The sequence below is a fragment of the Vidua macroura genome, chromosome 3 (genome assembly GCF_024509145.1).
Source record: "Vidua macroura isolate BioBank_ID:100142 chromosome 3, ASM2450914v1, whole genome shotgun sequence".
Classification (NCBI taxonomy): Eukaryota; Metazoa; Chordata; class Aves; order Passeriformes; family Viduidae; genus Vidua; species Vidua macroura.
Window position 1 is genome coordinate 20,970,191 of NC_071573.1, and position 12,900 is coordinate 20,983,090.

At 36.1% G+C, this 12,900-nt stretch overlaps 1 protein-coding gene across 2 annotated transcripts in view; it reads left to right on the plus strand.

Moving 5' to 3' along the window:
- BABAM2 (BRISC and BRCA1 A complex member 2) overlaps positions 1–12,900 on the plus strand; it is a 163,288-nt gene that overhangs the window by 79,145 nt on the left and 71,243 nt on the right. For both annotated transcript variants that reach the window (XM_053972892.1, XM_053972891.1), the window contains exon 7: positions 8,681–8,790. In XM_053972892.1, the coding sequence (XP_053828867.1) occupies positions 8,681–8,790 (110 nt within the window). The remainder of the gene's footprint in view (positions 1–8,680; positions 8,791–12,900) is intronic.

A 12,900-nucleotide genomic window follows, 5' to 3' on the forward strand; every position in this document is an offset into this window, starting at 1 on the left:
AATTATCTTTAAAACAGTACTCTTGTTAGTGTCCTGTCATTCTAAGTTAGTGCTGTCATTCTAAGAGTCAGTTCTGTACCTAGAATCTTGGCTTGTACAAATAAATTATATTCTTCCCAAATATAATTGTTACCTCTGAATCTTTCAGCTATGAGCCCTGTATACTAATCTGTTATGTTTGTTTTGTCAATCTACACATATAAATATGCATGTATAGAAAAGCCATACTTAGCAATTAGAAGGTTGGCTTAGCAAGAAAATTATTTTATTTAAAATTGTATTAATGATTTCTTTGTCATCTAGTTAAGTACTGGGGTATTTATTAGGAGACTTTGTTTTCCAGTGGACACAAGATGACTGTTCTTTGGCCTCTGCAATGACATTGCTATTTTTAAAGCGATGAGAAATCAGTAAAATGGGGGAAAGGAATGCAAATATTGCTTTCTAAATAGGTTGCGGTCCAGTCAACTGAAGAGATGGCTGGAGAGTTTTGAGTCTTGGTGAAATCCTAATGATGGATTTGAATTCCAGGTTTTATGTGTCCCCAAATCTTTATCAGGAAAACAAGTCTAAAACAGGGCTTATATTTAATTGTCATAACTATACAGGTTGAGGAAGTAGCTGTTTGTCAAGACAGGGCAGCATTTGCTTGGTTTGAGTGCATGCAACTGCTGCTTGCTGTTTCAGAACAGTTATAAACTAAGCTTTGCAGTCTCTGAACACTTTGTTCACCTCATTATGAGCTGGTGATGGCAGAGGTGGGTGCTCCTGTCAACTTTCAGGTGCTTTTCTTGAGGTTCTAGGAAAGACATGGTGGTATTGGAATCTCTTCCTTGCCTACAAAACTTCATCAGAGTAATGGGGCATGGGGTGTCTCTCAGGGTCATTTACTTAATGGCAAAACTGTAGTGTTTTATAATAACTTAATGATTTATGTGGTCTGCTTACAAGTTAGGTTAGAAGGAAACAAAACAAAAATTAAGCAGCACTCCTGTGTAGTGTTTGATAAACTGATGTCCTAAATTTTGTAGGAAGCAAAACTGCTTTTTTATGAATGCACAGAAAAGCCAGATGTGAGATTACTACCCAGCAGTCTAGATTTCTATTATTTATTCCTTTTTTGTGATTCTTTTTTTAAACAAAAGTTAATTTATTACCAGCTGTATTTCAAATTCTGTAAATGCTGAGTTTTAATTTTATTTTAACCTGAATGTGATACCTGGTATTGGAGTAGGTAGAGCAAATGTACTCATACTGAAGTGTCATTGAATGAATTGAAATATAAGATCATCAGGATCTCACATACCAATCTCTTCTAAAAATATTAGATATTCTCTACTGTAGTGTCATCAAAACATACTTAACAAGTGAAGACTTAGATTCAGTCAATATGATACAATGATCCTTGTTTGCAAATATGTTTTGTATCTCTTGTGTGTGAAAATGAATATGTGGAAACATTTTAGATTGCTTGACATTAATTTAAAAATATTAATTGTATACTGTACCTCATATTAATTTTATACTGTGCCACACCTGTATTATGTATTTCAGATTTGAGTCTCAAACTTGCCAAAATATGTTTCTGACCGTTGAAGAAATCTGCTGTGTTTTCTGAGATTGTTTTTCAGACCTAAGCAAACAGTATTGTTGTGCTGAAAGTGTCACCACAACTTTTTCTGCTGTCAAACTAAATTAATTTTTATTGTCTGAAATTTCATTAATCTTGAAGGTTTTGTATCTAGCATGTATTTTCACAGACAAAAATGTTATTCTTTCCTTCTAACCATTTGTAGTTTCTTACACTTTTCCTAACAGCATTCTGTACCTAACTCTTAACAATCATATTGTTAAAGTAGCAGTAAATTACCATGACCAAAACAAAAGAAAGGAGTATAGACAAAACAAATTAATATGTAAATGTTGAACAAGAAGACCCTGAACAATGACAATGAAAAGAACCCCTGGGATGTCACACTGTTTGTGTAACATCCATTTTTTTTGTGTTCAGCTACTGATGCCCAAGTGGTATACTTGCTGGTAGTTTTAATGCTCAGTAGTTATTTGATTTATTTTGTTTAATGAAGAAAACCCAGTATGTTGTCCTAGAAGCTTGCTTTTCAGATTTTACAAAGTTGTTCCCAGGCTACAATTTCCATGTAATTTTTAAAATCAGAACAGCACTGAAGCTCAAACGTGCTTTGCTCAGTGTTTGCTGCTCTGTTACCTTGGGAGAGGGACTGTGTATGGAAAGCTTTGATGCCATGAGCAGTGCACTCAAGGTAACTGCCTTTGTTTTCATTAAAGTTCCTATTTAAAGAATCAACACTCCTTGATCAGACCTGGTGGGTTTCCTGGAAGACAGGAGAAAGAATTTCCTGGAGTGATTAAATATTCTCCCTAGAGTGAAGCAGATTTCTCAGTCTCATTTGCCACTCCACATTCCTTAGCCTGCTTTTACCTAGTGTGTTTTGTTATCAAAAAAAAAAAAAAAAAAACAAAAAAAAAAACCACTAGATAAAGGAAAAGATAGGGAGAACTGCTCGTATCAAAGCTAGTGAAACTGCTACACAATAAGGGTACAAGTTGCTTGTGCTTTATTTTCATTTTATTGCACACTGCCATTTGGTGGGAAAAAGCCAAACATTGCTAACACTTCTGAAGCCAGAGGTCTGTTAATACTAAGGAAGCAAACAGTGTTGTGTATTCTCTGGTGTAATTCACATTTCAGCTTCAAAACCAGATACTTCTCTGATCAGTTGTTAATAAGTATGGTACAGGTATGTGTCATGCAGAATTTCATGAATTAAATTTGACCCTAAGAAATTAAATTTCTGAATGCATGTTACTCTCATGCATTTATCTTCTGAAGACCTTTCTTTTTTCAGAAAGGATCTTGAAATATAAATTTCACGCTCAGCTTCAGTGAAGCTGACTGACTTGGTAGGGCTGAGAGGTACCACAGGCAAGTAGATGTCTGCTGAAAGACCCACTTAGTATAAGCTGGCTGCAGATGCTAAGATCAAGGTCTCCTCACTCCATTCTGTTCTCATCTGTATTCTGCCTTTCTATTCCACCATCCCTAGCAACCTCCACCACATTGTGTAAGTTTATCCTTTGTTTATTTTAAGCAATCCCTTCCCCATTTGTTGGAGTTTTTCATTCTTTCAATTAGTCATACCACAAAAACAGTTATTGAAGAGTTGTGAAGCCTCCAGCAAGAGGTAGGAGCAATTGGCTTGGACTGGGAACCTCCCTCCTGAAGCAGATTTGGCCTCACCGTATTGTTGGGAGGCATCTACAATATCAATCATCTGCGAGGCATCTAATTTCTCAAAGGTACATCCAATAAGTTTAACAGTTTGTGTTCTCTTTCTTCCCTCACTTTTATCCCCACACCAGTTGCTGTGTATATCCATAATACAAACTTAACAGCCTTACCAGAAGTTCAGCTCCCTTATTTCCTGCTGTCTCCAGGGTCAGAAGCTGCTTGTCCTCCCCAAAGCATGCTGATACTCTTCCTGCACATACTTTCCCAACCTTTCTACCAAATTTGAAGCTTCTTTTTTTCTTATTTTTGTTAATCACACTAAGCCAGGCTCTCAATGCCACATGTTTGATCTGTGCATCACTCCATTTCACGCTCTCCTCCTGGTCTCATACCCCCCCATCCTGAGTTTCATGGAAAGACAGGTTCTACTACTGCCCAGGACAAGACAGAAGTCACCTGCCACTTTAAACATTACAGTTTGGGGCAGGGAATTGCACTTGCGTGCCAAGCACAGAAATACCTCCTCTCAAAAGAATACTTTAATCAGAGGCTGCAAGGCAAATCTTTTTTTTGATAATGAAGAAAAAGTAATAACTGATTTTCCATACTCTGCATCTTTAAGGAAAAGGAACTCTAATATACAACTTGGTAGGACTCCAGGCACAAAAGGAAATGGGTTATAGCAGTTGTGACTGTGCAGAGCAGATGTTTTGGTTGGCCTGGCTATCAACCATCTGACTCATAATAAATTGTCAGTTCCAGTAAATTCCCAGTTTTCAATTACAGTAGGTAGGATATGAGAAAACAATGCCGTTTGGATAGTGTATTTAAAGTGGTTTTGATGGAAATTTTCATAAACATCTCCTACTAACTTTGTAAAAAGATTAAGGATCTTGGAAAGGCAGAAGCTGTAAACATTGAAACATACATTTGAATGTAAATTGAGATTAATAGAAATGAAAACTAACAAATGGCTGTTAACACAGTGCTGATACAATTGGAAATAGAATTTTAAATTTTTCTTTGGAGTTTTGTGATACTCAAAGTCCTTCCATGAGGTATATGGGAGAAAAATTTCTAAATGCCTTCAGACTTCCATTTTCAACTCTTCTGTTCTTCATTTATATTTTTCACATGGTCTCTTGTTCTTGAGTTTTGAAAATGCATACTTAATGAACCTTTCCTCAGCACTGGCTAAGTAGAAAAACAGAGAATTAAAATCAAATACCATGAGTTTTCTGTTTATGAAAAGTTGTATTTATTTTTGTAAATTGTTGCTAGGTTTCTGTAATAGAAAAAAAGCCTATGGGTTGACAATGTCTAGATTTTTTTATTGTTGTTCTTTTCTCACCACGTTGCTTTGGAGGTTTAGACAAGGATGAGGTTCCATTGTGCAAAGTATTCTGTAAACATAGGAAACCCCTTGCAGTTCTTGAGAAAGAAAACTATTTTCAGTGTTAAGGGCTATATCCATTTTTTTCATGTTTGATTTGTATGGGCATTTTCATAAATGAGAAAAATATTTTTTTTAAAAAAGACATAGTAGCAAGGTGGCAGAAAGGCACCATGAAAATCTATGTTGGATCTTTTCCATTGCAATGTTCTAGAGGCTGGGTTTTTTTTTACTGTCAGGCAGGAGACTGTTGTGGAAAAATTAATAGGTATGCATTATCAAATGTTTAACTAATGGTCTCAAGCATTTTTACATTCAGTTTTTGAACCTCAAAATTCCTGTGGCCCAGGATGTGTTCTCTGTTCAGTTAGAAGTTCATTTTAATAATGCCTTCTGTGGAGTCTTGTGTAGAAAAAGTTCTGTGAGTATAAAATGGCACTTATATTATGGCAGTTCTAACATTGGAATTTAACATTTATAGGAAATTGGCATTCTGCATTCTTACAAAATGAGTTTTTCTTGAATATAAAATTAATTTGTTTAATAAAAGCATCTATCATGTTCTGAGTTACATAAAAATTATAAGAAGAAAAAGCATGGATGCTTAAATACTAAAAAATGAAATCTGACTTTAGTTCCGCAGTCTCTTTTTATTTTTTTTTTCCTAAAAGGGTATAATATTGCCAAAGCAGTTAGATGTCACTCTATCTTTTGAAGCCAGCTGAAAAACAAGACTAGAGGTGACTTTTACTTTGCTGCTCTATTCAGATCTGGTCTATTCTTTGATATAAATACATGTGCAGAAATAGGAAAAGGGAAGATGCTGTCTGTGCAGGGTTTGATAAGAAGCATTAAAACAGCATTTGCCTTTGGACACTGTGGTGTAATGAAAAGATCTCAGCCCCTGTTCTGGGCAAATGGCATGGTCTGGTATGAGAAGGTTCCATCTTGTCACCTGATCACTTCAGGTTTCTATAGATGGTCGGGACAGAGATCACTGAAGGGGTTAAGTTGTAACTGGCACAGACAACATCAAAAAAGTTTATTAGCTGAAAAGTTTTCCACAGTTTATCTGTAGACATGTGGTTTTGGTTTGGTTTTATAAACGGCAATTCTAACAGACATACCAGTGTTGAATGTAGTTCTAGCAAGAAGCTTCTTCCATAAATAAAAGCCTTCCAAAGCAAAGCCTGAAAGGAATAGGTGGCATGGTGTTAGATACAAGGGAGTTGGTTGTAAATCTGTGGCCACCTGAGCAGTAAGGTTGAGCAGCTTCACAATGTTACCACTTCGTGTCTTTTAAAACCTACAGGAATTCTGGTTTTGTGTTTTGAGTGTTTTTTAAGTAACAAGTTTCATTTCTCAAGGCTAAAGATACGCATCCATTTGAAAAGTGGTAGTTATAGAAGAATGCCAGTTTCTTTACATGGATTTGCATTGGACAGTAGCTGTATGAACATAACGGTGCTCTGCTGGCAGCAGGAGTTGCAGTCACGTTTTTTGTGTGTATTTTTATAAATGGAAAAATATCGTGTCTCGATTTATTGCTCTTACTACACATTTCATTTTACTGCAGCTCAACATGCAAAGATACAGAGGTGATTTATGTGGTTGTTTGGGGTTTTTTCCCCTGGCGCAAGTCTTCATATGAAGTTCACTAGTGAGCAGAGAAAATATAATATACTATTATTGTGTGTGTTAATGGATGCTGTAGTGGCATTCACCTAGTCTGTCTTGGAGTTGGATTTTTCTGTTTCCTTGTTTTAACTTTGTTTAATCAGTAAGTACCTGATAGTATTCCAGAAAATGGTCTTACACATGGTGTCAAGCTGTGTGTGCACATCTACTTTTAGCACTAATCATAAATGCAAGACTAAAGAGGGGATTTACTGTCTGTGGCAGAGCTGGATGCAGCACTACAGGTGGGGTCTCAGCAGAGCAGAGCAGGAGGGCAGAATCCCCTCCCTCGTCTCGCTGGCAACACTGCCTTAGATCTGACCCAGGATACAGCTGGCTTTCTGAGCTGCAAGTAGACGTCACAGGGTTATGTTGAGCTTCTCATCAACCTAACTATTCCATGTACCTGTCATCTCTTGAAGAATGCCCATTAAAATAAAATCTTTTAAATTGTTATTAGCATTAAAAGCATTGCTGTTCAATCTCTCTTAATAGTTCTTTTCATTTGATTGACAATTAGCAAATGAATGGGAAAAAGCCAGTTAATACTATAGTCAGTTCAGGATTGAAAGCTGTTCCTTATTTAATTTTTTTCCTTAATGATGGAAATACATGAAATACTGGGGAAAAGGTCAGGGTAGATTGTACTCTTGGGTATATTTTGTTGTTATTTATCTTGTTGATAAAGCTTTTGTAATCTGTTCTATTTTCTCTAGTCCAGATGATAGTACCACTTAAAAACGTAACACTTAAGGGAACATTTTGGGTCACGAGATCCTATCCATTGGTGTTACAGGCAACCACATCCCATAATGCTATCCATAAACTGATCACAGCAGGACAGCAGCTATTGTTTGTGCTTACCACTCATATGGAGTGTTGTCCTGCGACTTAGGGTTAAAACCATGCTCGGATCTCCAGCCACAGTGTGCTTGTGACCATTTTACAGGCAGTTCTAAGAGTACAGTTTTCTTTCATCTGTCAGAAGTGAGCTGCACACCAAGGCAGAATTTAAGAAAACACTGTCAGTTCTGTCTCATTTTTCTTCTAAGACAATTAGGCTTTTTTAAGACCCATTCTTCCCTGCAGCTTATCGCTAAGTTTCTTGGCATATAGTGTTCTGCACGTAATAGCTGGTACACAGCTTGTCTCTCTGGACATTAACAGCTCCAGTCCTGTCAGAGCTTCAAATGGCATGAGATTGCCTTCCTGAAACCACTCAGTGGTCACTTAATTTTTTTTCTTCCCACACAGGGCAGGGCCTCCTAAGAATATTTAAGTGGTTTGCCTGTTCCTTCCTCACAGCCTGTAGGACAGAGCATACCAGGGCACTCTGCACCATGTTGATCCTACTTTGAGTACATATCTTATTTCCTCTCCTATTTTTCCAAAATAGATAAGAACAAAGGCATCTTGGCAAGTTGCTATGTACATATGAACAAACATGTTGGAAGATTTATTTGTGAGCAGAAAGTGGCACCATATTATTTGCTGTCAGTGAAGGTGACTGTGCTGCTAACTCATTACTTTCTAACTAGAGGTCAAGAGCTTAAATGAAGTTGTGTGTGGCAGAAATGCATTTATTGGTACTGTATGTGATTTATGAATTGGAGGGATGTCAGGTCCTAACCAGAAACAATTTGTTCTAGATGATCCCAAAGCTGTAACTGATTGTCCTGATATAAAGAAAACCTCAACTGTGAATGCATTAAGATTAACATGTATTTAGTATGCTTTTTTTTCCTACAGTACTTTCCTGGAGTCTGCAGACTTTGCTGAAAGTAATGCATAGGTTTAATTTGCAGGAAACTGGGGGACAGTGACTTCTAGATATAAATTTCTAATTGCAAAAATGTTTTTCATCCACAACAGGAGTTTAATACAATACACTAGAAAGTTTGAACCATAAACTACTTTGAAAAATAGCAAATACAGAATTTGTGGTCATAACTCAGTGATATTACAACATTCTAAAAAATCTTTTGGCATTTGCATCTGATGTCAAGCCAGGAATTATTAAAAACAAAATCTGTATCTTTGCTGAAGTTTATAGTTCACTGAATTGAAGAACTACAGTACTGTATACTTCATAACTCAGTAATTTTATTTTGATACATTAAAGGAAATTAAGCAGATCAAGATATTTATTTAAAGTCCCAAATTAAAGTGCCAATATAAGAAAGAATAAATTTGCAACCTGTTTTGCAGTGGTTCCAGTTTAGATTCCTCACTTAAGCATCTTCTAAATAAATTCATGTTTGACTTACTAGTTCTTATCTGTAAGCATTTAAATAATTCGGTTTGTTATTTACCATTTCATATTGCTTTTCTACGTACAGGATGTGAATGAAGACCCTGGAGAAGATGTTGCACTTCTCTCCGTTAGTTTTGAGGATACAGAAGCTACTCAGGTTTTTCCTAAGCTGTACCTCTCCCCTCGTATTGAACAGTGAGTGAGAGGTTTTTTCTGGAATATTTATTCAACTTCATCTTGGCACTTTTCAATTTTTTCCTGACATGTGTGATAACATACTAGATGATAACGTGCTATTATATGATATACTATTATATAATACTATATAATATATAATATATAATAGTATATATTATATCGTAATATAATACTAATATACTATTGCTTTAAATTGCTTAAAGTTATACTGGTTGCTTTGAGTGTGTGTGTGGTGGAGAAATGACAGATCTTCTCTCAGCTAGTTCTGTTTGTATGTGATACTCTTATAGCATCACAATCTCTGAAAACCGTGTTTGTCCTTGTGGCAGTGTATTTTGAACGCCTTCCATGGTACAACATAGTGATAGCTTTTGTGGGGGGGAATCTTTTTTCTTTCTTTTGAGAAGGTAAGTTCTCTATATAAACATAATACATTTGAATAAACTATTGTTGTAGAAGCTAAAGGGTTTGGTTAACTATGCTTTTGGAATTTGCAGCCTTAATAAATTACTTATTTTCAGGAGAATATTGGAATGTTTCATTTTAGGAGCATTGAACCTTACTGGTCCATTTACCAGTTGGCAAATTTGCTGAGAAAGGGATTTTTACTCCTAAAATGGAAGACTGGGAACTAAAAATCAATCTGTTTTCATTAAATCTCTTTTCTTCCTTTTCTGAAATTGAAAACGTTTTCATATTTCTCCTTGTCTTCAGTATCTAAGTCTTGTAATGCTTAAAAATAACTGTGTTAGACTTTTCAGGTATACCACATCCAAACTGGTATAGCATTGTTTCAGTGATGTGTTGTTTTTTTTCTAATAGGGCAGTTGACTTTCCTCTGAACTGGTGATGACTGTTCTGTGTAGAGAAAAGATGGGAAATACTGACTACTACAGTTTTAAGGGGATAAAGTTTGTGTGAGTGAAGAAACATAGTATCTTGACATTTTGATCAACAGAGTATTGATATAGATAAATTCTTGGATGCAGTTTAGAACATAAACACCAGAATTTGACTTAGATAAAGACATAAGACTTCCGAGATACTTTAAGAAAATGTAGGTTACATGTGCATGTGCAAGCACACAGGTAATGGATTTAGTAGCTTTCACCCTTTCATATTTTTCATCAATTCATTCCTTTTTGTCAGCATCAGCTGAGGGAACAATTGTCATCAAATATGTAATTATCCTTCTATGTTCCAGAGGATTCTTTTTCTGAACTCTTAAAAGCAAATGGGCTAGCATTAGTTTCCATTGTATTTCCAGCTGTAGTCACATGTTGATGGTTAAGTATGTTTCAGGCCACCCAGGTATATCTGTCTAAATCATCTACGAGCTAATGAATACGTTGCGTATTTTCCCACTTTCAGCAGTATCTTTAGAAAGATGTTAACCTCTTGTTACCTAGCAGAATAGCAATACAAAGGAAGTCTTTGTCTTCCTAAAAGTATTGCATTTTCTCTCAGTGCCCTAAAGAGCATCTGATTTTAGATGTGTGATGTAGAGCGATCACAGCAGAAAGATATTTGAGTGGTATTGGTATGTATCTGACATTCTGGTGTATTTATGGCTTTTGTCATTTATAGCTGATGCAGTCATGTTAAAATCATGCCAGTAAACCCTGGAGTTCTGTGCCACACCTTGTCACATGATCTGTGTGTTGAGGTTGAGATATTTAACTCATCTCAGTCAATCTGTCTTTCTGCATTTGTAACATTTCATCACAGTATCTAGGTACTGATAATGCATAATTACTGAAGTTGCTTGTGAGCTATTGCACCTCCCTTTATGCTACTGGCTACTCCTTATGTGCCATGAAAAAAATGTATGCGTATGTTTCCAGTGTTTGTAAAATTGTGCTTTAATAGCAAACATTCAGTTCTCTCTTGTCCTTTCCCAAAACCAATCTCTGCTGTGTTTAGCAGGGGCTGACAGTCTAGATATTTAACTTCCCAGTGTTTGGGAACTGAAGCAACAATGTGTACTTCTTTATATTTTTTGCCAAAAGTATAAAAAGCTTCAAGAAGCCCTCAGGATTAGTATAATGACTTGAGGCCATGGCATGTTACATTTGAATTGTGTTCTGCTTATAAAGGTCCTTCCTGCAGCTCACAGTAATTGGATCTACAAAAGCCATGTAAGCAAATTACCAGTGTTTTTGTTCTGTGCAGCAGATTTTGAGGTGTTCCAAGTAATAGTTGATAGTTCCCAACATAACATTCACAAGAACTCAACAGAATGTGAAAAATACCAAATTCCCACAATTATTTTGCTAACACTAAAATGTGTTCACATTAGGAAGAATGAGCAAACAGGAATAGCATTTTCCTGACATATGAAATAACATTTCAGGCTTATAGAGCAATAAGAGGAAAAGGGCCTGTTTGTGTAAAGTGAGTTATCTCCTGCTTTCCCAGGAGGTTTCATTGCTCTTGTGCTCTGCCATATAAACACACATTCCCGCATTGCCCTTTCTAAAAATGATATATACCCACAGATCTTGTCAGCAAGTTTGAGTCCTAGAAATGTGAATATAGGTCTTTTGCTTTGAAGGGTTTTTGTAAAACACATTTGCTCTATTTTTTTAAATTGATAGTAGACATAATAATACTAAGACTTTGACTGCACTTTGTCATAGACTCTGTAAGAGAGATTTCCAAAATCAGGGAAATGTCCACCTTTTAGGTTTGAGGTGAAGATGTTAGTACACTGGTTGGCTTGAAAAGGTTCACATATTGAAGCAGCAGGTAGAAATGCAGTAGAGAGCAGTTGTGGATCATCCAAGTCAATACTGGTGCTTTATTGACTTGTATGGTGTGATGTCTGGCTGCAAGATTGTCAAGTGCAGTTCTAACAATCAACTAACCAAACCCATATTTATGGATGGGAATTACTTTTATTAATTTATAAAAATCTCATCAATAACTCTTCATAATAATACCTGGTTTAATTCTTTCATTAAAAGAATTTGAATTGCTAATTTGAAAAGTTCATTTCTATACTATTTGTTCAAAACATGTTAACAGCAACTTTTAAGGTTTCCTTGATTTGAAATCAATCACTTAAAAAGCTTGCATTCTATAGTTTTAATAATTCTTCTGACTTTTTATTGCATTACATCAATAAACAGATGCCAATAACAGTTACTTTCAATTATTTCAAAATTAGACCAAATAAAAGGAAGCATGAGATATTTATGAGATGTATTTGTTTTAAAAAGCTAGTATCTTTACTGTAGTATCATAGAAAACAGTTTCTGCACACTTCTGTAGGAAGTGGTAAGCTGAGAAGCCACACAGACTGACCACACAACTTGAGAGATTGGTGCTTGTCAGCATCCACGAGTGTCCCCAGCTCATCCTTCCCTTCCTCCCACCTCAGGGTGGGGGACTTGTCTCAGGATGCTCTCCATCCTCTGCTGTGAGCTGCTGTGCCTTGAGAAGAGGGTTATACAGCTGAGCTAGGTAGGCACAGCCATGCTCTAAGGTATGATAAGGACCTGCTGGGATATTTACCCTTTATGTCTCTGATGCATTTCCATGAGTTATTCATAGTGGCTCTGAACCTATTGGTACAAAGCATCTTGTTCAAAATTGCCTTTCTAGTGACAGTATACTAGATACTCATGTGGGATGGAAATTTGTAATAAAACTGCCCATCATATCTTTGTTTCCCATTTATTAAAAGTCATTAGACTCTAAATTCAAAGAATCAGTTCAGGGTTGAACAGCTGATTTCTATATTAATGCTTAAAAGTTTGTGTCAGCATACTACACATGAATGTGGATCAGAAGGTTTTGGGCTTTTTTCTTAAGAGAAAAAATTCGATTTATATTTTTTTTTTTCTTTTGTGAGTCATCCATGCTAAAGAATATAAAAATGGGTTCATCTTGGTTCACATTTTAAGAAAAAACTATATTAGGGTAGAAATGCTGTTGCTCAGTGAATGCTATGTTCCCTGTGTTCACAGAAATAATCCTGCAGTAAACACTGTTGTCCTGGAGGGCTTTTCTCTGATAAATACGCGGACGTGAATATGCTAAGAAAACCAGCTGTCACTAGAAGTTGTTTTGCTTAAATGGATCAGGCTCCATGCTTTGGGGACT